Genomic DNA, 27,500 nt, shown 5'->3' with positions numbered 1-27,500 from the left:
TGTCTCCAAGGTAGTAGGGAAAGCCGATCGAGAAAAGTTGCATGGAAAGTGCGTTGGTGCTCCCGGGGAGATTCGGAGAAGTGGAGCCCGTAAGCTTTGTTTTCAATATCTCGTTCAGTTATACCAGCTCCCGGTATACCCAGGAGCCCATTTCCTGGTATACCCTATGATTGGTCAATTTTGACAGCTGTGGACAACACTAGCGTCAATCACTCGGCTTTGCGCGCACAGAGTCAAACAAACATGGCGAGCGTATGAAACCCTTCTACACGGCACAGTTTTAGCTCTAAGGTTCAATTGTAACTGGAATATGCTTTTCCAAGTGGGTGTAGTCCTGATATAGGACTGTTGTTGTCGTTTCGACAATCTGTGCGGTAGCTATGCAGTCAGAGTCAAAGGGAGTTGTATCAAAGCTTTGCACGAACAGAACAAGTAATACTTTTATATATGCGATGTCGAAACATTCCGGGCTGTAGTTTTATCACACTTATATTCATGCTTTATATTTTAACATATTTAAATATGAATATGTTATATAGAATATTTAATATTATCTTAAACATTAGTTTTTGACTTATTATCTAGGATTCATTTGTAATTTGTAAGTATGGTAAAGTTTTTGTAAATAATTGCGTAATTCAGCCTTTGGCTGTGATGCAGTTTTAATAAACTATCAATCTATCTATCTATCACGTCATTTGATTGTATTAAACTCTGGTTTTTGACCTGATTTGTCAAGTAAGTGGTGATGTTATTGGTCTACTGTCAGTTAAGCTGTGATGTTATTGCCTATGAAGATAAAATAAAAAAAAGAGACCCTGGCCCCGACACCGAGTCCGCGTTTTGGGGCCTGTTTACATGGAGGTGGGGGACCCCAGGTGGATGAGGTAACCCGCTTAGGTGGGGTACCCGCATGCCCATATAATCTCTCATTGATCACGCCGCTTACATGATAGGTGGGGTGACCATATGAGAGATCAGATTGACAGGCGGGTAACCCTACCTAAGCGGGTTACCTCACCTACCTGGGGGTTCCCCACCTCAATGTAAACAGGCCCTTACTGACAACCCTAAACTTCGTGGTGTCACATTCCATGCATTGTAGTACGCAGAACACGGGAATCCTAAGAATGTGGACAGATTCTAGCAAATTATAAAGTGCCGTTGACCAAGCCGAGCTCCTCTTGTCGCCCCTCAAAATACCTGTGTTTTGAAATGAAAATTGTACTGTTAAGTGTAAATTATAAATGATATGCTTGTTTAACACCAGCTATTAATTCTCTTAACAGTTTGCGTCGAACAGGTTAAATTATAAAACAATGCCTTATTTTGACACTATAAACTATAAATGTTCTGAAATTACATTTTGGAATTATCTAGGACTCAATAGAGAAAGGACACTATTTAAGGGTTAACTGATGCGTCAAAGGGGAAAATAGTAATAACTAAGCCTTAAAAACAGAACGGTGAGGAGGGTAAATTGAACAACAAAGCCGGCGCACCTCCTAACGGTGTCAAAATTGCGACCAACGGTGAAAGAGAAAGCTTAAAGAAGGCACATGGAATAAAACCGCGCATCTTTTACATCAGCGCACAACAAAGATAACACTAATTCCTTGCAGAACCTTTGACCTACGCCCGGCGACAACAATCCCTTACGTTTTGCAAACAGGTGATTTGAAGGTCGGCTTTGATAGATTGTGCTCGCGAAATTAGCATAATATGTTGCTAGCAGTGCCCGCATATCCTCAAATTATGCCAATAACTATATAGTGTTTCTCAATTATGTTCAGAAATGCAGAAATTATGCTTTTAAATTTTTACTTGAAATTTAGGTAAAACACCTCGAAAACTATTCAACAAGTAAGTAAATGGCAAACAAGTTTTCCCTATTTAAAATTTCCCGGCTACCTACATTCATCTATCAGCGATAGATGAATGTAGGTAATAAACACTGGAACAACAAAACTCTCCGACAACTATTTAAAAATTGAAACAATAAGAGGCCCTTTGCGTGAGTTGATCACGTGATCAACTTTCGGTAAACACGTAAACAGTTCGCTTTTGAACAATTTTAGTATAACGTGCTGAAAGAGCATATTAAAATTAGGTAACCTGTAATTTTCAGCCAAATACTCTCTAAAGTAGCGATCGCAACGGCTGCCGAAAATTAAAAGGATTTGTATCAGAAAAACATCTCTTGCTACCCAGTCACGTTTGAGTCACGGTGGTTTTCCATACAAATCCTTGTAAATCCTTGGGAGTCATTCTAGATCCTCACCTGACTTACGACCATCATATTTCAAAAACAGTCTCTTCCCAGGGACGGATCTAGGGGGAGGGTGCAGGAGGTGCGCACCCCCCCCCCCCCCCCGAGATGACCTGCGGTTTTCTAATACAACTGGTATTCTGCAAAAAAAAAAACTATGTGGTTTATTGGTGTTGAAGTAGAGCAGGAGACGGGTGCACCCCCTCCTAAGAAAAATCCTGGATCCGCCCCTGCTTCCTGCTTTTCTAAACTATCTCAAATCGTAGAGTTAAAGAAAGCTTTGGCAAAGAGACACTAAAGCTGTTAATTACATCTTTAGTTTTTAGCAGAATGCTTTATTGTTCAACCGTCTGGTCCAATACTTTAACTAAGAACATAAACAAATTACAGTCAATTCAGAACTTTGCAAGCAAAATTGTAACGAATTCTAGGAAATTTGACCACGTGACCCCTTTACTCCGCCAACTTCTGGCTTCCTGTCAAATAATTATTGTATTATAGGGACTCTGTGTTAACTTACAAATGTTTCGAGGGCCTCGCACCTAAACATCTGGTAGGTAAACTTACTAAACGTTCCAGCATCCATGCCCATGCCCCTAGAACTGCTTCTGCCCAACGCACATTCGCATATAGAGGAACTAGTATTTGGAACAATTTAAATAAATTAAAAAAAGCAATGAGTTTCCTTGCAGTCTTTCAAGCAAGCTATAAGAGGGCAACTTTTAGAGCAAGTCTTTTCATAGGTGTTTTTTTTACGAATTCTTATTTTCTTGTATTTGTTACTTATAACTGAAGTAGTTTAGTATACACTTAATGTCAGATCCCGAGGGAAACAGTTAGTTTTGTTTTCCCAAGAGTCCTGATGTTTCCCGAGACGAAGTCGAGAGAAACATCAGGACTCGAGGGACCTGACCTTAAGTGTTTTGTTATATTTTTAGACTTTCACTTCAACAGCAACAAGAGATAACCGGAGTGAACCAAAACAGTCGACTCGGTACTTATACGACATCTTAGAAACACCAGTTTGATTCGCAAAACTACTGGATGAATGATTTACAAATTAAAGTACTTTCCATATACATGCTCTTTCAGCTCAGTGTTAACATAATCTTTCAAAAATGAACTGTTTTCGAGTTTATCGAAAGTTGATGACGTGATCACTGCCATGCAAAAGGGCCTATTAACACTGACTCCATCTCGGGTATACGGAATCCGAGGTGGCTCAGCCACTTTTATTTCTATTTGTATTTGCATTTGCGTTTTTCTGTCGTCATTTACATTTTGTTTTGTGTTTTTTGTTTTAATTTTAATTTTTATTTGCATTTTAATTTTCCATTCAGTTTTCATTAGCATTTTCATTTGTGTTTGCATTTTTGTTTTACCTGCATTTGCATTTCAATCGGCGTTTCATGTTTATCAACACTTTCAGTTACGTTTCCGTTTTTGTTTGCATTTGCATTTTGCTTTTAATTCTTATTTTTTTGTGACGTCAAAATCAAAACGGAGGGTCAAACGCTATTATATTTCAACTTTTTATTTCGTTTCTTTCATCACCCACTTGTTTTTCATGTGACTTTTACCTTTTTGCTAGCCTGCTTTAAGTTAAACTTCGTGGATAGGTGTCGACAGATGGCGATGGTGTGATTGCAATCGACGACCACACAGCGGGAGTTACCTCTGGCTGACTACATAACTCTTGCTTGTCATGGATGTCGACGTGGACATGGTTGTTTTATTCTTAAGAGAACTCTTGAGAAAAAATAAGACTAACAAGCTGATTTTGTTATATCTCAATGAAAAGTTTGGATTGCAGTGGAGGTAAGTCTTTAAAGTGGAATTTATCCCAGTTTTTCACTTAAGCATGGGTATCACTCGTCACCAAACGCTCCTCATTCGCTGTCTCGGATATTATAACTTGCCAGCGACGAAAAAGCACCCTAAATTTTGGTTCGGTGAGTTTATACTGTGCTTCCTAAACAGTCCCTTTAGATGTTCTACCCTATGTACTGTCTCCATTTAAGAAACACAAATTCAGTAGTAGAAGGGCAAAGGTCAGCTTTACTCTTTAAGGGTCCTTAAGCAATGTGGTGCACCTCCAGCTTCACTGGCTAAGGTGTATACAACCATTGTTCGTCCTGTTCTAGAATATGCTGCCCCTGTCTGGCAAAATATGCCAGATTTTCTATCTTATAAGATGGAGAGCATTCAGAAAAGGGCTATGCGCATCATTTTTCCTTTAATGAGTTACAACGAGGCATTACCCCTTGCATTTTATGCTCCCCAAACAGGAGGAGGTTGTGCATAATTATAATCTTAGATCTGGCATTAGCCGCTCCACGCGTCCTACCTGTAGGACCAAGCGCACGCAAGAGTTTGTCACGCATAAGTATACCTAGTGGCTTGTACAATTATATTTTCTAGTATTTATTGGATTTATTGTATTATGTTTTAGTATTGCATGTTTTGTAAATAGCTCTGGAATTTCAACAATTCTGTATATTGCTGCAATGAGTCTTAATAAACAGTCATTATTGTTATTATTATTTCTCAATTGTATATATTGCTGCCCCTTTCGTGACGGTGCAATCCAGCAATATGGACCGTAGTTCTTGTTGTTTATTAATTAATGATACATGTAGTTGCTCGACGCTGAAAAGGTTTTTCAAGAACCACAATTTGAGACGACATGATGATGTGACTGCTCAAGACGTCATAAAGGCTGTTGAGGTACGTTACGTTTATATGCTTATTTAAGTAAGTATGTTTAGTTTTCTTTGTAAATGTTCCCTGCATATACATTTTGGAAAGGCTCTGAGTTTCGGCGGTCATAGCTCTGTTTTTTTTTTTTTTTTTTGGGAGCTTAAAAGATTCACCCAAAACCTAACAAAGAATATGTTTTTGATTTTTTCAAGACATTAAAGTTAATAAATTCACGTTTACCTTAATTCGGACATACGAAAAATCAGTAAGTAATAGTTCAGCTTTAACTGCAATGTAATCATAACTGATATCGTATAACATCCCACATGAAAAATTCACCAACTATGACATTTGCCAGCTGGAACTGAAGGGATCAGGACAGCTTCTTTCTCACTGCTTCACATGGGCATACCGACAGCGTCTGGGCCTGACAAAAGTGGGAATGTAAGACAAATAAAAATCAGCCATAATCTTGGCATGGTGAGCAAGGTAAAATTGGTTATATATATAATTATATATATAATATCAATGCATGATACATATATAGCAGGATTTTTGATAACGTTAGCACTAAATGTACCGTTTTCAGACAAAAAATATATAGAAAATAGCAATTATAAAAACTAAGAATGCAACCTTGCTTTTTTCTCTTCTCCACCTTTCTTTTATCCTTTCCTGTTCCTTTGTTAGTGTGATGTTGGAGCTTATGCGGCCCCAAAACCCGGCCTTTTAACGCCTTTTTACTTAAAAATTTCCTCAGGATGGTTTTCAAGTCGAGACTAGATATGTATATCATTGACCATTCAAAAGGCACTACCTGTTGAAGTCTATTTCTGCCAGGCTGCTGGCAGAGGTATTGCTGCCTTTTCGCCTTTACCTCTTTCTGCATTTTATCAAAGTCTAAGTCGTCTAGAAAGCAAATAAATAAATAAATATATTAGTTTATACTAAATCAACCACTTAATATAGTTGCTTCGTAGGAGGCAGCGTGACAGAATGGCTAGAGCGCTGGACTTGCACCTAAATTCGGAGGCCCCAAGTTCAAGTTCCGCCCTGGCCGCTAGCTGGATTTGTTCTCGTTAGTATAGTGTTCAGATCTTCAACCACGCTTTTAAATAACAACAACTTTAAACAACAACAACTTTATTGACTTCATCTTGGACGTGAAGATTTCACGATAGCAGAACAATCAATATAACAACAAATGAAACAAAGTAAACAAAGTAAGCTCGTATGCTTTCGGCCAGTAGCGGGATTTTATTTTTCCTTAATCCTATCATGTTTCGCTATATTTGAACTATTTGTTTCAGTCATTTGCTTAGCCCCACTTTCATAAGCTCTATAAATAGTGCCGAGGGTTACTAAAGGAATTATGGAATTATTATTACTATTACTATTATTATTATTATTATTATTATTATTATTATTATTATTATTATTATTATTATTATTATTATTATAAATATATTTCTACCTGGAGTTTTGAAAACCGGGTTGCCTGAAATCTTAAGTCAAGTCCAGCACATTGCAGGCAATCTTTTAAAACTTAATTTGCTTAAAGCCCTGATACTTTTAGTGTAAAAATAACAATCTCGCTCTTCAGGACTAACCACCCTCACCTCTTAACCATGGGCTTCAAATAACTTCCTGGAAGTGACAGAAATCAGTGCAAATTCCAGAAAATTTGCACGAGGGGGGCAACAGTCCGTCCCGTAGGGACGGGCTGTTGCCCCCGTTGGCCCAGATAATATTTTTTGAGGGGGGCTTCCGTCAAACTAAGTGTCATGTTGTTGCACAGACACAGGGCTATCATCTGGTATGCATTTGGGGTAGCCTGGTTAAATTCCAGGGGGGTGGGGTTGTTGTAAAGACTATGCTTTGTGCTAGAGTGCAGATTCGCTGGGTTTTTGTACCTGGGCTTACCCCTGTCTTTCAAAGCTCAATGTCTCCCTCAAATTAAGGGGGGGTTGTGTCTGGCTGGGTGTCATGTTGTTGCACAGACACAGGGCTATCATCTGGTATGCATTTGGGGTAGCCTGGTTAAATTCCAGGGGGGTGGGGTTGTTGTAAAGTTTGATGTGTTTTTGCACTCTTATGCAGTTTGTTTGTGCTGTTTGCATGCAAGCAATGACCCACCCTGTTGATAATGTTCCTAGTCAGCAAGCAGTTGAACTGCTGGTTTTAGGACTTGGTATTGTTGAGCAGTGTTGGCTTAGATTGTTTTTGGGAGACCAGCTTCAATTAAAAATGGGGTGAACTGGGAAATTGGCTTTGCAATCGGTGACACCGACACTAAAAATTGCTTCTTAAAATGCCTTATTTTCCAGATTAATGAGGAAAACTTCACTTTTGTTACTTTCAAGACAGATGATTCTATCAAATGGAAGCTCATGTATTCAATAATTTCTTTTTGAGGTGAGATTTTACTTTTCAAGTAACAAGGGCCATCAAATTAACAATCAGTGTGAGAGACTGACATTTTTTAGTAGCCCGGTTTTCAAAAAACCAGGTATATTTGTAACAGAAAATAACTAGTCCGGCTAAGAGTGAAATCCCGTATATCCAAAATCTATGGAAACGTCGTCAAACTATCTCAACTTTGGAAACTAGTACATCGACTGGAAGCAATCAGACTGTTTCATTAACCACGAGCAACCGACATCATTTATGACTCGGCCAAATTCCAAGCGTGTCTAGCAACCGGCTTTCCCTCGCTGCTGTTTGTCCAAGTGCTCATTTCAAGATTTGTTGGCTAAAATGAAAGATCCTCGACAGCTTGGAATTGACGGGAAAAAGGCCTGATTCCAGAGTTATCTGATGGCTTCAAGTCAATGACTAGAAATACAGAATTACCAAATATGACAAAAAGAAGGAAAATAAAATAACATTCCCCCATCAATATTATACGAGCCTGGGAAAGTACTGTGATGCAATTACAATTAATTCTGATATGTTATCACCTGATGAATGAGAAATTTTTTTCTTCTTTCCTGAAACCGCGGATGAGCAAATTTGTAAAAAAAGATGCAAACAAATTGATTAGTTTTGATACGCATAATACGCACATATAATTAAAAAATATAATGCATTCATTCCAATCATTAATTCTGCAGGGGTGTGCGTGTGTAAGGGGGGGAGGGGAGGGGGGAAGAGGGGGGCTCAACCTCACATGAAAATAACAAAATAATGCAAACAATAGATCTTCAGTATACCAATCTCTTTCACTCAATGAAGTGAAGTTGCTGTTTAATAAAATTAAATTAATTTTATTAGTTTTATCCCCAGACCTCTTCCCCTCACCTCCTACCCCTTACCCATCACCCATGACCCTCACCCCCGAATAAGACCACTCTCGTGCAGACCGGGTATGAGACAAGGTTTGTCTGTTCAATAATTTTTACTGAACCATAACATATTTTCGTCATAGTTACCGGGAATAAAGGTATATTTGATAAATGTAAACGTATAGATATTAACTAACCTCGATCCCGTCGATGCTCGTCGCACATCCTGGATTTACAATCAACCGCGCACGTGGAAACGATATCGAATGTGATGAAATTGTGTTCATGCGCCAGGTAATAGCTCGAAATAGAATACATCTGTAGTAGGTTATAACTTACGATATAGGTGGCCCGACAGCTGAAAGGTCTCAAGTAACACGCTAACATTAATTTTCCATTATAATACTAGATATTCGTTGTCAAGACATATTTTTTATTCAATCCAACTATCTGTACTTTGAAAAGCTCCAATAAGGTGAAAAATACGAAGGAATATAACCTGAAGAAATATGACTCGCTCTCTTGGGCATCTTCGTCACTGTCATCACCCACCCATGATAACGAATTTATGCTTTCCATTTTGATTTTGACGTCACGTATAATGAGGTTTTGCTCCCCATTTTGATTTTGACGTCACGTATAATGAGGTTTTGCTCCCCATTTTGATTTTGACGTCACTTATAATGGCGTTTTGACCCTCCGTTTTGATTTTGACGTCACAAAAAAAATAAGAATTAAAAGCAAAATGCAAATGCAAACAAAAACGGAAACGTAACTGAAAGTGTTGATAAACATGAAACGCCGATTGAAATGCAAATGCAGGTAAAACAAAAATGCAAACACAAATGAAAATGCTAATGAAAACTGAATGGAAAATTAAAATGCAAATAAAAATTAAAATTAAAACAAAAAACACAAAACAAAATGTAAATGACGACAGAAAAACGCAAATGCAAATGCAAATAGAAATAAAAGTGGCTGAGCCACCTCGGATTCCGTACGGGTAGCCTGGCAAGCTCTCAGGGGTACTCTGGCGGCTGGGCAGGAAAAGAAAGAGAGCTTGCAACTTGCAACTACGTCTCTGGAATTTTAATTCCACCTCCAATTCCGTTGTGTAATTAGGCTAATAATGTAAATTGTAATCAATGTTATTGTAAATTAGAATAACTATCGTGATGTAAATAATTTCCATTTACGTTTTTTTCCTTTCCCCTTTAGTGTGTTGTTTCTTTGTTCTTGTATTTTGATGTCATTATTGCAAATAAAAAAATTCTCTGCCAATCAGCATTTAGCGTCGGCTTTTTTGATGCAGATATTCAAATCCCAGAGACGTAGTTGCAAGCTCTCCTTACTTTTTCCGTGCCGCCGCCAGAGTGCACCGGAGAGCAGTTCTCGCAGGCTACATCTCGGGTAACCGAGCTAGTTATGCCTGTGGAAAGAGTCCTGGGTCACCCGGGACCCAGGTCACGAATGTGACAATAAGCAGACAAAAAAATTGGTTTTGTTACTTATATTTGCCTGTGACATTGATCTCAGGCCAAAATAAAGGTTCGATGATTAATAAATGACAATTTTGTACTACAATACTACAATCCAGGAGAGGAAAATGCAATTCAAGTTGACCCCCTCCCCACTGGACAGAGGGGTGGGGGGGGGAGGCGGGGGGGGTTGGAAGAAAAATCTTGATAAGGCCGTGTTTTTTTGCTGTGTATAGCCGGTTAGCTGCAAATTATATACAAAACCGAGTGAAAAAGTGGAGGCGTTCCAAAACCCAGGAGCCAAACGAGCAAATTATCCCAGCAGTGCCTTTTTCGGCAAAAAGTTTAAAATTTTGCTCGTAATAATGAATTATACCAAAAATTGTGCAAAACAAAAAAACATACTGACAAACAAAAATCCAGATCGTAACACCTAAATAGCGACAGGACACCCAAGGAACGACCGGACGATCAAAATAAGAGTGCACTGCTCCAGTTGGAGCTCGCAGCAACAAAGCAAACAAACAATTGTGTGAGCATTCTATGGTAAGATTTATGATGACGTAAGTTTCCACTGCTGGTTAACAAAGCTTGTTGCGCGCGGTTTACTTACAGTGATGTCATAGAAACTAACCCTGTCAAACATTGCGCTGTCACGATCAGGTAAACCAAAGTCTTTTGAGGGGTTTCTTTCTGTCATGAATCGGTATGAACTCTGCGTCATCCATTGTCGGTCAAGTTATCCATTGTGTTTACACTTGGCTACCAAGAACAGCTAAGAATAAGACTAAAGAGCGAAAGAAAGACCCTAGGGGACAGAAAAAGTGCGTTAATTTTTCACCAATAGTGAAAGAACAAAACGAAACTAACTATCGCACCCTTGAAAGCTTTAAGGGTTCCAACAGGCTGCCGAGTACACCGGACGGCCCCAAGGTTTGTTTGCACTTCCTGCCTAAGGATTACAAAGAACAGAGTGTTTTTTCTCCACAAGATTTTTCAAGCTGTAATCTCGAGGTAGTTGGTTACAAATTTTTGTCCAACGAGAAAAAGATCAGCAAAAGATCTGCGCTTAAGAAGTGGTTACGTCAGCGCACCAACGTCGTCCAGAATGAGAATTTCCATTTGGATGAGCGGAGCCATGGAACAAGACATGAACTTTGTTTTAGAGAGGTTTTTAAATGTTCCCCGCGGCTAGCAGGTAATAAGTTAGGGATCGTAAATTCATGTACTTTTGATTCTACTGCGGCAGAAAGTTGCGCCTGCAGTTATGAGCGCGCTGGTCGGCAATACTTGCATGGGGTACTAACCGGCCGGGGGGGGGGTACTTTCTTATAAGAGGCTAATGAGGATGTGCCGCTGGATGGGGACGCATTTTCACGATTGGATTGACTATAACAGGGTCGCATTTTCAATAGAGTTACTAGAATAGGGTCGCACATTTTCAGATTTTTTGGGGTAAGGCAGTTCTTCATATTTACGGTTAGACAACGTACCAGAATGTTTGTACTGTGGATGAAAAGTAAAGTGTTCTTCATTCAATCTAAAAATTTGGTCAATTCCGTCATAAAAATAGAAAGTGACTAAGTTGGGATCGCGAAAATTACATAGTTTCCAAAAAGTGACTAAGATGGGTTCTATAATTGACCACAAAATAGACTATAATGAAGTAGGGGCTCTGAGAGGCCAGCGGCACATACCTAGCAAAAATTAGCCCAAGTAACCCTTCCTTGCTGTCTTCACTGTTACAATCATTAAATGGTCATTTGCGAGTTACCAATAGCCTTTATTTAAGCTAGGCTAAGTGTGAAAATCGAGTATAGTTAAATAGATTTCTTTTAATTCTTATCAATACTGCTGTATAGAGCCGGGAAGCGGGCTTTTTGAGCTAGCATCGCTTGCGATATGTGGATCACGTGCAACGAATAGTGGACGGCCATATACCACAGGGCATTATGTTATACGGCGAGCTGGCCACGTTACGGATGCAGACACCAGACACCAGCTTGGAATTAAACACCACCGTGTGGCTGGCGCCATACTCCTTGGGAAGGCGAATCTTGAGTGGCAAGAAAAAGTGGAACCTACAATTGGATGACAGGAGACAATGAAGGAAGCAAACAAAAGTTTAGCAGACTCAATCGTCCAATCCACTATCCAAACGTGTTTGTAACACCTGTGAAAGAAACATGTCACGCAAGGATTGGACTCAGTGCTGAGCCACTTCTAACAATGCATGCAATCAACAGGGCCTATTTTTGGCTAGATAGAAGCATGCCTACCATAGCTGCTGTTTCAAACGGAGCTCATCTACGAAGTCTTTATAAGTGAAAGTTTTATGGAATTCTCAAATGGCCTATACAGTGGAACCACCTTCGGGGCATGGAAATTCGGTCGTATTAACGGGGTGATCGTATTAACGGGGTAGGGTCAGATTATGGTGCAAAATGCTTTTAAACTACATTCTACTATATGTATAACTTTAATCCGCTATAAATCAACCTTTTTGCATGCAGTTAATTAACAACCTTACAGCCGAAATTCAATGCAAGTGGACAATGTAACAGTAAACGAAACCGAGTAATGAGAAAAAACACTGACTAATTCTTTCAGTTCCTTGTTATGAACGGAAGGGGCTTGTGAAATGTGGGGGAGGGTACGAGATGGAAATCCCATGCGTTTACAAGTTTACTGGACAGCCCAGAAAGGTTGATATGCTTAACAAATTATTAGACATTCCAAATAACCGGTCTGTGAGAAAAGAACAGGAAATGGACTCGAAGAGAAAAGCAACAGTGGAAGGCAGCAGAAACAAGAAGGCAAAATAACTTTGAGAGCCTCGAAATGCTGCAAAGTGAAGTCTTTCAGACCTTTTTTATTATTTATTCATGCATCCTTTCTACTGAACACTGCAATTTAGCGGATGTAATGCTAACCACTAAAACCTTTGCCTAAAAACATTCATAGTAGTAATGCAATAATGTTTGTCAGATTGTGTCTGTTTTCATTCAGGAGCCCCACCAAGCATTTTGTCTGGTCGTATTAACGGGGTAATTTTATAAAGAAAATAATGACTCAGGACTCCCAAAGGTGGTCGTTGGTCGTACTAACGGGGTGGTCGGATTCGGGTTTTTCAGATAAGAAACTAAGTGGGCTTTTGTTGAGTCCACAAAAAAGTGGTCGTAATAACGGGGTGGTCGTATGGCGGGGTTCCACTGTACAGTCGATTTTCTTTAAAGCGGGCACTGTAGGGACCTTAATTAGTGTCCTCGTTAGCTTGAGTCCGTAATAGCAAGAGTTTATTTCAGTCAAATGTCTGTAATTTACTTTATCGTGGGATTTAGCTGCTGTCCGTAGTTATCGGGGTGTTCGGCAACCTCGTCCCCAGGGCGCTTTTCCCTGGCTTTGGCCCCCAAAGCCAGGGAAAAGCGCCCTGGGGACGAGGTTGGGTGTTCGGCTGTTAAAGTGGGGTGTCCACAAGGCGGGAGTTGACTTTTTTTTGGAGGAGGAGGGGGGGGGGGGGGGGGGGCAAAAGAGTTACGTCAAAGTGCATTCTAGAATAACGGTACCACAGGTGGTTCTTCCTCCTAATCCTTGCCAATTGGCAGGACATTTAACTTAGCCAATTAAAAGCCTTTTATACTTAGCCTCTCTCTACTGAACTCCACCCGTCGCCGTCACACACGGCTAAACAATCCTTCCCCCACCCCACCCCGCCTCCTCCTCCGCTCGGAGGAGATGGGGGAGTATATGGTATGTTGTTCATGTCGTACAACACAGTTTTCATTTCTTGCAGATTCCAGATACCAAAGAGAAAATATTGGACTCAAAGGAAGAAGACCGTCACGGTTTCTTAGGAAACAATGGTCAAAGGAAACATTGTTCGGGACAATTGACGAGGGAATTAATGACAGTTTAGCTGACTTGAATGAATCTCTTTCTGTAATCAGAGTTAGGCCTTCTTATGTGTAACAACCACCTCAATTTTATGTGTTTACGTACAGAGCTATAAAAACTGTAAAAAATTCGAATAAAACCATCTTGATTGGAGGAGCCTGTCGTATTAATGACTCCTAAATGAATCTTAGAAAAAACTGTCCTATAAAATGCACGAAAGCTAGTGTACTGACGGTGTTGTTTTCCTAAGTATCCATCTTAAGTGCCCTTAAGTAAGAGACGGTCTGAAACAAATGAAAGCGAGAAAGTGCGAGAAAGCGGAGACTACAAAGTCCCTTCTTGAAAGACATGGAGCCCTCGTTTCTAGGTAGGTCATTCTATTTTAATTCATTCTCTCTTGATTTACCCCAATTCAAGTCATGGGAATCATGTCACGTCTGTTCTGTTAAAAATCATGCATTTACGCACACGTGATTAGTATAGAGTGGTCTGAAATGGTAACTAAAAATAGACACACCTAGTTTAAAGATGCGTGTATGTGTTTGAAATAGAAAAAAATATAATTCAAATGTGAAAATGACGTCTTTGTTATGACTACTTGACAGAATAAGAAAAACTCCAGCAAAAGTGCATAAAAATTATATGTAAAAAATCTTTCATTAAACCGGATAAATATAATAAAAATAGGCCATTCAGAGTTCCCCCGGGCCTCTGCATCTAAACGAGGTTAAGTGCTCGGCCTTTGATATGGAAATGATTTTTCATTGTCAATCAAATAAGACTCATTTGCACAAGAAAGATTGTGCACTTAGCCTCGTTTTGAAAGTGAGGGTATTTGGAACTCGGAAGTGGCCTATTAACATTTGCCACTTTAGATACAAGAAGGAGACTGGGTCGAGTTAACTTTCGCAAAGACTTCTGGGACTGTTACTGAGGACAGGAAAAATGGAAAAATGGGTCAGTATCGATCCCACAAGTCTTTGCGAAAGTTAACTTGGCCCAGTTTCTTTCAAGTTTCTAAAGTGGCGAATGGGCAGGAATTTTCACTGCTGAAAGTAAACCAGACCTCGTATCTCTGACCGTGATAACTTAGACCCGGTAGGGGGGGGGGGGGAATCCAGGATTTTTCTTAGGGGGGGGTACTCCACTAAGATATGCGTAGCTGATTGGTGACGGAAACAAATTATAAAAGCGAATACGAAGACGAGGGCTTTTAGGCAAGAACATAATGTGAACTGCTGAGAATACATATTATACAAATCTCTATATTTTGCAGAATACCAGTTGTATTGGAAAGCCGCAGGTCATCTCCAGGGTGAGCGGGGGGGGAGGAGGAGGGGTATGAACCCCCGCACCCTCCCCCTAAATACGCCCCTGCCCGGTACCAGTCAAAACCCAAGGATAGGGAATCGAGGTGTACCAATATGGCACTTACGGTCTATGTTTTTGTTCAAAACATTTTCTCGAATAACTGGAATTTGGGGTACCACACAGACTTGATACCTGGACAAGTTTTGTATATGTACTTTTTCATCTTCCATAACTTTCCACTTTCTTGAGTTGACTTATGGTCTTATTAAGCGATTTCTGCATGATTCGGGGTGAATATATAAATTTCTTGTGTACTCTTAGTGTCATCTATTTGGTTGTAATATATCAGTGTTATATGTATGTATATGTTCAAATGCATGTTATTCCTGGTAGTGGTCTCAGAGAGGTTGCGTTGCTGGTAAGCTTGCATATAGCAGGTGCATAAAATGAAGGACAACTTTTACAGGCGATTTATTTAAGGTAACTTACAGCGCAAGCGGGTATAAAAGTGCTAACATCTTAAGAGGTCTCTCAACTATGACTCTTAAAGACAATGAGAAGGATATGACATGTTTCTATATCTCTAAAAAAAATCAAAGGTCTACAATTCAAGTTTGTAAGACAATTTGAAAGTTTTTGTAACTCGGAGATGACCTATTTATTATTCATTTACCGGCTATAAATTCAATTGACTTGACCTTGTACACAGGACATGGCGTTTAAAAATAATTTCCTGCAACAAATGTTAGGTGGACCAGCAATAGTGACGGCAGGATTACTATACATGAAAGCAACAAACTGATAACCCAATGGACCTCGAGTCGCATTCCTAGGGTCAGTGATGGGATTGTGTGAATTGTCAAAATCACAAACAGCTGCCTCACCAACTTTGTGAGACCACCTTCCGTTGGCATCCAAACGGTACCAGTGGAAGTCCCCACCACCTGAAGGTCAAAGATAAACAAATTATTTTATATACAAACTAGGGGTATCTTTTAACTGACTTTTAACTTCAAAGAATATCTATTAATGGAGTAATCCTAAACGGCGTGGGAATGAAACAACCATTTCTCCTTCAACTACGGTGGAGATATGGATTTGCAAGAGAGGATATCATCTCCTATATAGTACCCATATAGTACCAATATATTTATTGGCTCTCAATAGTCGACGTTAAAAAAAAGACATTTTTATTAAGCTTTATTTTTATTGTGCATTGTTTTTCTTGTTGTTGTTGTTGTTGTTGTTGTTACCTTCTTTGTTTTGCTTTTGTTTCGTTTTTGCTTTTTTAAAGCAAAGTTTCGTTTTGTATTTTTTGTAGGATGAACTGTTTGACTTACCAACTGGGCATCGTGCTTATACAACAGAAGACCGAGGCATTTATTGGATTTAGAAGTAATATAGTCAAAAGCATTCGGTTTAATGCTGACTTTTTAGTTTTAAGGCTTAGGATATCTTTTCGCCTCATGTAACGTAATCCAAGACACTATAGGCGAATCTTTGTTTACATTTTCTGCCTCATTACCATATGCTCATCATTATCTAAAGAAGCTAATAAAATAAAACCCTGAATACTAAAAGAGCATAACAATTTCACTTATCTCTGAAAGTTTAAGCCCGATATACCGATATAAACGTAGATGCAAACCTGCCAGAGCAAAGAGTGCCACCACGTGTCTATTATCGCCAGGGCCTGGGTCTACGGGAACCGGACCGTTAAGTGCCAGACGTGTTAAGCCATCTCTTTCTGCCGCTGCTAGAATTCGGCGGGCAAATTGTGTTAGATGCGTCGGGTTCGGGGGAATATCGCCTGGACGATTAAAACCCGGTTGAGCAAAGTTATTAAGCGCTTTGTTATTCGCATAGTTATAACAGTTGTTACAAATTCTTCGAATTCCTCGCCAACGATTAGGCTCATAGGGGGGAGCGTTACGTGCAGATCGTTGTGAGCTTGTACTCGCTTTGACCGCGCCAGAATTGATCTCGGATCTTATATGCTTCAAGTAGGGAGTCGAAAGCAGATTTCCTGGGATAGTGTCAAGCAGTTGTAGTTGTAGTTTTGTCGTTTTGGGTCCAACAATGAGACGCGCTTTTTTTCCGCTTTGTACAATAAGCCCTTTGTAGCCAAGCCTTTGTGGAAGGTCATTAGGATCATTTGTATTCGCATCAATGATTTGACCTTTAGGCAATGTCACAGTCCAAACTGGATCTGGAGCACCTGAGTATACTGCTAGAGTGACGTTGTAAACCTCTGCAAGTAAAAAATACAATTAAAGAAACTACTAGTACTACTACTACTACTACTACTACTACTACCACTACCACTACCACTACCACTACCACTACCACTACCACTACCACTACCACTACCACTGCCACTGCCACTGCCACTGCCACTGCCACTGCCACTGCCACTGCCACTGCCACTGCCACTGCCACTGCCACTGCCACTGCCACTGCCACTGCCACTGCCACTGCCACTGCCACTGCCACTGCCACTGCCACTGCCACTGCCACTGCCACTGCCACTGCCACTGCCACTGCTACTGCTACTGCTACTGCTACTACTACTACTACTACTACTGCTGCTACTGCTACTGCTACTGCTACTGCTACTGCTACTGCTACTACAACTACTACTACTAGCTTTAAATCCTGACAAGGCGTCATTTTGGAATTGTTTAAATTCGATGAGCGATACTTTCAACGAAAATGTTCCTGCCCCAATCTCGGAATAATCATGGCTGCACCATTTCAAATCTCTGCATTCTATTGACCCGACGAATTCTACGCATGAACATGAAATCCATAGGGAACTAAATTCTTTAGAACACGAAAAGGAACAGTTTAGCCATTTCGATTATGAGATAACTGAGAGGGAAATACGTCAAGCGGCGAAGAAATTGAAAAATAAGAAATCACCATTTGTTGACAAAATACGAAATGAAATTATCAAAGCAAGCCTCGAACCACTAATGCCTGTCTATGTCAAACTTTTTAACCTCATTTTACAATCCGGAAAAATGCCAGATGTTTGGTGTCAAGGCCTCATAACCCCAATTTTCAAATCTGGTGACAAGAGTGATCCAACAAATTACAGAGGCGTATGTGTTTCTAGTTGTCTTGGAAAACTGTTCTGTTCTATTTTAAATCGAAGACTTCACTTGTAGTTTGAGGAAAATAAGATATTACATAATTCCCAAATTGGCTTTTTGCCTGAAAACCGCACTGCAGACCATGTTTTCACTCTAAGGACCCTAAATAGATAAATATGTGCATTATCACAAGAAAAATGTCTACGTTTGTTTCGTAGATTTCCGTAAAGCGTTTGACTCTGTTTGGCACGAAGGATTGTTTTATAAGCTGCTCAAAACGAATATATAGGAGGAAACTTGTACAACCTCATGAAAAACCTTTATTGCAACACGACATGTTCCATCAAAATCGGTGAAAACAAAACACAGCCTTTTTCATATTCCAGAGGTGTACGTCAAAGCTGTATTTTAAGCCCTCTTTTATTAACCTCTATTTAAACAATCTACCACATTTATTCGAAAACACTTTATCTGACCCATTTGTTCTTCCAAATGGGAAAAAAATAAATTCCCTTTTGTACGCAGATGATTTAGTTCTTCTATCAAGATCGAAAACTGGATTACAGAACTGTTTAAATGCGCTTTCCTTGTATTGTGACAAATGGAAGCTAAAAATTAATCCAAAGAAAACAAAAATTATGATATTTCAGAAACGCCCAAAAAAATCTATTGACATCAAATTCAACATAGGCAGTGAGTCAATTGAAATTGTCCAAGAATACACTTATTTAGGTACACGTTTAACTCCAACGGGAAAAATTACACTTGCACTCGAACACTTAAAAGAAAAGGCCCTTTACGCGTTTTCTAGTATTCGGAAGCGGACAATTCTTAACAAACTTAATCCTAATACCGCATCCCAAATTTTTGACACCATGGTATTCCCAATCTTGAGTTACAAGAGCGAGGTATGGGGAATGTACACCAAGCAAGATTTTAAAAAATGGGATAGCTCCCCAATAGAAAAAATCCACCTCAAACTCTGTAAACGTTACTTAGAGGTTAACAATAAGGCCTTTAACATGGCTTGCAGAGCTGAACTTGATAGATTGCCGCTGCTTATCCCGATAAATCAGAAAATTCTGAAATATTTTGTTTACCTCGACAACAAAGATAATGACTCTATAGTCAAACAGTCTTTCCTTATGTCAAAGAATCTACATTTTATGAATAATTCCGGATATTTTTCCAATTTCATAAACATGCTTGAACAATACAATCTAACCAGTTTAGATGCTGAATCTCTAGATAATTATAAAATTAGACGATATACCACAGAAATGAGAGAGAAATATCTATCTTTTTGGCGGCACAGCCTCGAAAATTCAAAAAAACTAGAATTTTATAAAACTTTTAAAGATGAATATTCTACATCAGATTATCTCTACCAGCTAAGACATTACGACGAACGACAGACTTTTGTTAAATTTAAAATAAGTAATCACAAACTTATGATTGAACATGGTCGATACCAAATCGATCATTTGCCAAGAGAAAATAGATTATGTCCCTTATGTAACTCAAGTCAAGATGAGATTCATTTCCTCTTTCAATGTAACAAATACTCAGTACAGAGACAGGCATTTATTAATCAAATCAATCGAATAATACCTGACTTTGAAAAGAAATCATCTCCAGAAAGCATAAAACTGATAATGAATTCGAAGGAACATCAGGTAAATAAGTTAGTTACGAAGTTTGTTTCCTCCTGTATGAAAATACGTGATTCATTGTTAGTAATGTAACTGAATTTTTCTAGATTATTATTAGTGCTGTTTGTTTTATATTTTGATTGTCATATGCATGCTTTTGCAATACTGTAAAATGATGCGGTCATGCAAATAAAGCAATTTATTTATTACTACTACTACCACTACCACTACCACTACCACTACCACTACCACTACCACTACCACTACCACTACCACTACCACTACCACTACCACTACCACTACCACTACCACTACCACTACCACTACCACTACCACTACCACTACCACTACCACTACCACTACCACTACCACTACCACTACCACTACCACTACCACTACCACTACCACTACCACTACCACTACCACTACCACTACCACTACCACTACCACTACCACTACCACTACCACTACCACTACCACTACCACTACCACTACCACTACCACTACCACTACCACTACCACTACCACTACCACTACCACTACCACTACCACTACCACTACCACTACCACTACCACTACCACTACCACTACCACTACCACTACCACTACCACTACCACTACCACTACCACTACCACTACCACTACCACTACCACTACCACTACCACTACCACTACCACTACCACTACCACTACCACTACCACTACCACTACCACTACCACTACCACTACTACTACTACTACTACTACTACTACTACTACTACTACTACTACTACTACTACTACTACTACTACTACTACTACTACTACTACTACTACTACTACTACTACTACTACTACATATTCAGCTTGTCTTTGACCATGCACTGTGATGCTGTCTGGAGTAACCTGAAGTAAAATTGATTCCGGCACTCATTTTCTCACTTTTTCTTTTTTTCGTCTCTTTTCCCTTCCTTCATTTCTGCATTAACTTTTTCGTCTTTTCCTCCCTATTATTCTTTTAGGCAGGAACTTTGGCCCTTACAACTATAATAGAACTTTAATAATAATAATAATAATAATGATGATGATAACAAGATTAATACTTATAATAATAAATGATAACTACATAAACTTTCACCTTACCAGTATTAGTGAATGCAAGACAAAGTGGCAGCAGGCCAAAAATAACTAATGCCGAGTGCGTTAACATTGCCGATTCCTGAAGACAACAACATTGGAAAAATATATCATAATCATTTTTGACTGTTTAATCAATACTGCTCCTGTTGGTCCTTAGGGGTGAGGTATAAAGAATCAGTTATGCCCTAACCGTGGAATGAAAGAAGAGTGAGGCCGAACTGCCGAAAGTATGGTGAGGAACACGCAAATAAGACGTGGCACTATCTGCGTTGGTACGAGGTTAGTTAAGTTAATTGTGGGACTCTACTCTATTAGAGCAAAACCGTGTATCCACATATAAACAAAAATGGAAGGTTTCTCAGCCGTCTTTTAAGATCGTCTAATTGATATACCAGTTTCAAAAACATAAAGGGCAGACAACCCGCATTGTAGTCTGGGCAGGCCTATCAACCTTAATTTAGAACGTCGATACGTAGGGGCAATGGGTTTTGCTACTTTTTCTAGTATCGAGTATGGTGCATGTTTTAAACAGGCCCCGGCCGAAGCTGCGTTTTTTCTGCAAATAGTAAATGGTAAAGAAGTTACTTCAATGCCCGCCAGCTGACCTTACTCAAGGGCGATTTAAGCTCACCTATGAGACAACGTCATGTTGCGGCATGGTAGCAAAATTTCTGAATGACAACAAACCGAAAAACTGTCTCTTAAAAAGTGAATTCGCACTGTTTTATGTTTTATCAATCTTATTCAATTTCATTTAATTTGTCAAATGTTCGCGAAATTTCCAGGGGTTGAATCCGAAAGAGCCGTATCTAAGTTTAGAAAAAGAAAAAGAAAATATCTGCGTTGTTTTCACCTACTCCATAAAGCGGGCGCGTAAAATTAGGAAGTTTCACGGCACGTCGTAGCGGTGAAGTGACGGCTAAGAAATGTGAAAAAAAAAGCGTGATGCACGTGCAAAAAGTCGTTGTTTTCCTTTTTGTTATTTTCGTTGTTACCGTTGTCGTTACTTTAGCCCCTTAAATTTTGCTACCATGGTAACGTGACGTCACACTTCTCTTCTCTTTTAACCTTAATCTGTTCATAGGTGCATGTGCCTTTTACTAATGCATATGACAAATGGAAGCAATTTCCTCTAATCAAAACTCCGGTTGTAACCAAAGTTGTCTCGATCTAACAAAGTCAAGTTCGAGTTTCCAACTTTAAAATTACATTTTATGGTTTCTTATTTTTACAATAACATTTGCCACGTAGTAAACCGATAGGTAGAAATTGTTCCGTAGAAACGTATAACATGTTAGATTCTGTTGATTAACTACCCAGACTACACTAAAAGCTTAAAGAATCATGAGCTTAAGTTCAAGTTGATTACTTTGATTGACAAAACTTGGAAGTGGTATAAACAACTTTAAAATAACTATTACTAAAAATTTCATCACTGACACCCCTTTTAGTTCATGCTAGAGAAAAACGTTTCGAAATCTTGTATAATACTCCCGCGCAGTTAAAACTTACCCTTTTTAAATACTTCACGATATTACTTTGAAGTCGGTGAATTCGAAGATTTTCAAATGACTCTGTTCATCTCTGTCATTGTCAATGCAGGCAAAGTGGTACGTTTTTATTGACGTTCATTAACAAAAGAGCACCTGTTTTTATAACCAGAAAAATATATCAGGGGTGAAATATCACTTATGAAATGACCAGACAATTAGAAGCATAACTCCAGATAGAAGAAAAAAACAAAACGAAAAACAAAAAACAGTCGTATTAGACATATTGAGTAGCTTTAAAATACAATATAACGTCAAATCACTAAGGTGTGCAAATCAAATTGCAGGAAATTAAGTTAAATACGGCATTATTCACTAGAAAAGATTAGGAGGGCTAACAGGTGATTATGCCCCCATTTTTGTAAATGGTACGTTTTTATTGACGTTCATTAACAAAAGGGCACCTGTTTTTATTACCAGAAAAATATATCAGGGGTGAAATATCACTTATGAAATGACCAGACAATTAGGGATTTCATAGTTCGTGAAAGTGACGGGTTGAATAATAATTGAAGGTGGATTCTTCGAAAGCGCAGGTGCCGGCATTGACGACCAAAGCCCGTGAAATGTCGGGCTGTACCGGTAGTTTGTTTACTAAGCTAAGAAGATAAACAGTGAAACATTTTAGGAAACATGACATACTTTGCAAAAATCTTTTCAACACCCTAAAATGCAATGACCATCTAGGTGACAGTGAGTGATGACACCTTCAACAAGAAGGACTTGTAAATTACCTGACCCCACAAACTGTAAATTGAACTACTTTTTAACCCTGTGAAACTTTTGCTTTTGGAATCTGGAATCTGAGAAATTTCTTTGTTGTGGAATCCGGAATCCTGAGGTTTAAAATCCGGGATTCAGCTCAGAAGATTCTGGAATCCCGCTGACGTTCCACTGGCAAGGAATCCAGGACTTGGAATCCAGAATCCACAGTTTGAAATCCGGAATCCAATTCTGTTTTGGATTCCCCGTTACAAGCGGCGGCGTGAGCCAGAGAGATCATATATCCAGGAAAGAATGGGGACCTCCCTCCAGTTTCAACAAGTTTCCAGATGCGACGTATGCAGTTTAGTGGCCTCTTTTGGAGAATCAAGAATGAAACTGTTCTTTCCCTGCTACTTCTTTGGGCAATAAAAAACGGCAGACGCTCAAGGGGGCGCCCATCAACAACATTTATTAACCAGCTAGAGTGATACCGGTCTTACGAGGTAGGATCTTCCATTTGTTATGGCCAGCAGACGAGAATAGGGCAGACTTATCAAATGGGTGCGGGTGCGGGTGCGCGTCCAACACCCGAACGGTTAGCCTTTGCCGATTAATGTTTTTTTTTTCGACCACAGAAGAGTTCACTTCTTCCAAAGTTATCATCTCTGTCAAGCGATAGAATTCGTGGGCCGACCCGTTCTGGAAAAGCTCTAAATCGCATTTATTAATCTTTCCTAAGCTTTCTTCGCAAAATATGGGCGGTTTCGGTCACGCAACAATTCTTATTCCCCGTTTCCACGGTCCCCGCTAGAAACGCCTGAGACCCTAACGCCCTTTTGTGTCCTAAATACGAGGAAAAACGGCTTGCAGATTATGAGTCTCGCTGCTTACGCAAGCGAGACTAATAAGTTGTACTTTGGAGCGACACTGGCGCGACATTTGATTCAGATGGCGCACCGTGTCGAACCTAAGTTAAGTTTGACAGATTCTGTCGAACTTAACGCTTTTGCCGCACCAAACTAAAACTGCCTTACCAAACTGATTCAGACACCGCTCTTTTGCCGTACTTAATTCATCAGTTAGGTTCGGCACATGAGTGGAGCGGCGTCTGAACCGGGCCTATTTATCCCAGCAAAAAGCAGCACAAACTCAATAAAGATCTTACTCGATTAATGAAAAATCTTTCTCGAGTATGCCAACATCGACAAGCGAAAGAAAGGCTCTACTGGAAGGGTGTTGAAGGTGTAAAGTGCCAACCTTGCAAGTTTGGACAGACAGGGCGACCGTAAAGCGGCCTATGACCAGTCAGTATGGGAGCACGCGAGAAAACCGGCGTGAAAGGAGACAACACAGACGACATTGTATGAAACAATTTTTATTTTTACTATCACTTCCGGGTTTTACTCAGTGACACAAAATACTTCCAAAGGATCCTAAGTTTTCTAGAACGTTTTTTCCAACAGTTCAAGCCTATTTTGACATTTAACCATGGATAAAAACCACTTTATTTTTCATGCAACTTCTTAGGCAGAAATAAGTGGGCGATGCGTTTTCTACTTGTTTTGTTGTTTTTTACCTCTTTGATAGAGCGATTTTCGTATGACCTTGAAATGAAAACGCGCGAACAAAACAGAAACAACAAACGAACGGAAATAGGGCGATTTGATTGGTTTATCGAACGGATACAAACGCGCGTGGCTTTTGGTTGGTTAAGCGAACGCTCGGGTGAAAAGCCTTCGTGCCCGAGAACTTTCTAGAAATCAATCGATACTTCGCTTTGGCGTCATACCGCAACACGATTGGCCAATCGAACAATGTCTTCCTCATATTAGGGTTTTCCTTGGCGGGAAAATGAAGAGGCCATGTTTTGATCTTTTCATTCATTGGCTGATAAAACAAATGTCGCCTATTCCCTAAAAATAGACACCCAGAAAGCATTGTACTTTTTTCCCACATAAGCTAGTACGCTTATTTCCGTTGAAGGAGGTAATGCCCTCTTCCGTTCGCTAAATGAGAAAATTCCTAACATTTGTAACTTGTTTTCGCCATACATGATCGCTAAAACTCGTAGTAGAATGACGATAGCTATCACATTTTCCAGCCAAAGTGACGTTGGTTTGCGAAAACCTCGTTCTCGTAGTCGTCCTCGTCTTAGAATCTAAAACTCTCAACCGTTGCAGAGCCCCTTTAATTTGTTTCTTAACTGAACCGCACGAAAGACGGTCACTACTGTTGTCTAGAATTCAATTCATAAAAGTATTAAGGATCCAGGGTGGAAAATCCCCATAGTTACAGTTAGTAACCTAGGTAACGGAAACGTAACTTGTGGTTTCCCTATGTTAACCTATAAAAGTTTCAAATTGATCGACGTTATCTACACCGCAATATACAAAGGCACAACAACTGTGAACAATACAAAACCTACCGCTAAAATGGCACCACACTGAAATCCCTAAAATATATAACACGCACCTTCTACTACCCCTTTGAAAGTAGCCTGTGAATACAGCTGTCTTCGCAGGCTACTTCAAACTGGAAGCGGGTCTGGAAGCGCCGAGACCAGACTAATACATCCGTGTATGCTTTCTTGAGGAAAGGGGGGCTGTTACAAAGTGCAGATAAACAAAATGTTGAAAACTATAAGTGATTTATACCTTACGGCAAATAACTTGATACTCAATAAACTTCTTGATTTGAGGGTACAAAAATAAATGTACATTTCGATTCAGAGACTTGTCTTTTAGATATAAACTTGGACACCTCACACACAGTCCGATGTAGATTTTATTTTATTTTTTGTATATTAACCTTCCAGAAACTACAAAATCACTCGTTTCGTTTAAATGAGTAAGATTTTAGGACACACCTGTTGCTGCTATTGTTTTTTTTATAAATTACAAAAAAGCGTAGTAGCCCCAACGTCTTTCATTTAAACGAGGTCACACCTTAAGGTTACGTTGTCCTTAGGTATGGCGACATACTTAAATCTGTTTGAATCGACTTGAAGTCTAAGCCTCTCAAGGATAGGTGAAATATTAAAATTTTCCAGCAGGTTCTTTGGCTGTAAAACAAACACTGAAGCCATTCTGTGGGAAGCGTGTCATCACCTCGGCATTGCTCCGCCCCTCCGACCTCTCCCTTTTCCTGCACCCCTTCCAAGGGGCGTGGTCTTGCCTCCTCTGCCACGGGTACTGCGAAGACTCGCTTGGCTTGGAGCTTTGCTGGCGGCTGAAAGTAAACCAAGAACGTGTGAGGATTAGATACTACTACACAGGATAGGGTTCAATTTTGCACGACATACCCAAACCTTAGTCGAAAATCTTTATGAATACACACAGCACTCCACAAGCGATGGGATGATACTCAGCATCGCTAGGTCGAAAATACCAGTGCATGGCTCTCGCCAGAGTATAATATCTTTAACTGTTTCCTTTCTACCTTTAATTACCTTAGTCAATAGGATATGCTCAGTTCACTCCATTACAAGTTGATTAGTTAAGCAAGGCCTCGCAAAATTTATGACAGAAACCCATAAGGAGCTCAAGAAAGGGCAACTGTAGAATTTTACCTGACTGCTGTTGAAGTCTCGCCTTATTTGGAGCACACTCTTCCTTTAAATGTTTACTCCACACCTAATGTGATAAAACATAGTTTCAGAAGAAAAGAGGAAAAGCATGGAAACGACGACGCTGATAGCAAGAAAACATCGCAGAACGTAGGGTGTAATATTTTATAAGTGAGAAAACTAAAATGACTCTTGTGTGTGCGCGTAACGTTTTAGGATAATTCCGTGCAACGGTCTGCAATACAAGTATGTCAAATATTGAATGAAAAATTTCCAGGAGGAACGTAACAGACGACAGATATTAGGGAGCGTAAGCAACAACGACTTCATCGCTTATATTCCAACACTTTTAATTTGTCAAATGCTGGCGATTTTTTTCAGGAGTTGAATTCTAAAGGACTGTATCTAAGTTCACAAAAAAAAAGAAAGAAAATCGTTGTGTAATGTTCACGTCCTCCATAAAACGGGAAATTAGGAAGTTCACGTTGAAGTCATGCAGAGACGGCAAAGAAATATACAAAAAAGGCGTGATGCACGTGCAAAGTTGTTGTTTTGCCAATCAAAACCTATTGCTTTTTTGCCGTTCTTGTTGCCGTTTCCGTCCTCGTTGCTTAACTATTTTTTTCCTAATAAACAAGGACCACATACCTCATCTCCATTACCAAGAACTTTGTTACACAAGACACAGCGGGGACCCTTGGATGCTACAAAAAACACAGACAAATAATATAAAATATATAATCTGATAACAGACATTCAGTTTTAGTCAGTGTCTGGGGAATCAACTGACTTGTTCGCAAAAAAAATTGGCGCAGCTGTGTTCAGGATCAAATAACGAAATCAGGGCTGTTCGAAGGATTGTTAGTCCCCTGCGCAGA

The 27,500-nt window shown here is 39.6% G+C and overlaps 2 protein-coding genes across 2 annotated transcripts in view; both read right to left on the bottom strand.

Moving 5' to 3' along the window:
- Positions 1-15,383: 15,383 nt before the first annotated feature.
- Positions 15,384-22,379, bottom strand: LOC140934936 (uncharacterized). Its single transcript, XM_073384494.1, has 4 exons — positions 22,315-22,379; positions 20,806-20,881; positions 16,585-17,187; positions 15,384-15,880 (listed from the first exon to the last, which is right to left on the bottom strand). Exons 2-4 carry the CDS (start codon positions 20,870-20,872, stop codon positions 15,621-15,623), a joined length of 930 nt encoding a protein of 309 aa, XP_073240595.1. The 5' UTR covers positions 20,873-20,881; positions 22,315-22,379; the 3' UTR covers positions 15,384-15,620.
- Positions 22,380-25,962: 3,583 nt separating this feature from the next.
- LOC140944592 (centrosomal protein of 104 kDa-like) overlaps positions 25,963-27,500 on the bottom strand; it is a 28,043-nt gene continuing 26,505 nt past the window's right edge. Inside the window, exons 33-35 of the mRNA XM_073393715.1 lie at positions 27,271-27,326; positions 26,626-26,689; positions 25,963-26,285 (exon numbers count right to left, since the gene is read on the bottom strand). Coding sequence (XP_073249816.1) covers positions 26,161-26,285; positions 26,626-26,689; positions 27,271-27,326 — 245 coding nt within the window. The 3' untranslated portion in view covers positions 25,963-26,160. The remainder of the gene's footprint in view (positions 26,286-26,625; positions 26,690-27,270; positions 27,327-27,500) is intronic.

The sequence above is a fragment of the Porites lutea genome, chromosome 1 (assembly GCF_958299795.1).
Source record: "Porites lutea chromosome 1, jaPorLute2.1, whole genome shotgun sequence".
Lineage (NCBI taxonomy): Eukaryota > Metazoa > Cnidaria > Anthozoa > Scleractinia > Poritidae > Porites > Porites lutea.
This window is presented reverse-complemented; position numbering and strand designations above follow the sequence as displayed.

What these genes read in the sequence shown, in the direction of transcription:
- LOC140934936 (XM_073384494.1), bottom strand. Translation starts at nt 20,872, where the DNA reads ATGTTAACGCACTCGGCATTAGTTATTTTTGGCCTGCTGCCACTTTGT. An exon ending in TCTTGCATTCACTAATACTG is followed by an intron (nt 17,188 to 20,805) that starts GTAAGGTGAAAG and finishes TTTTACTTGCAG; the next exon opens with AGGTTTACAACGTCACTCTA. An exon ending in GGCACTCTTTGCTCTGGCAG is followed by an intron (nt 15,881 to 16,584) that starts GTTTGCATCTAC and finishes TTTGACCTTCAG; the next exon opens with GTGGTGGGGACTTCCACTGG.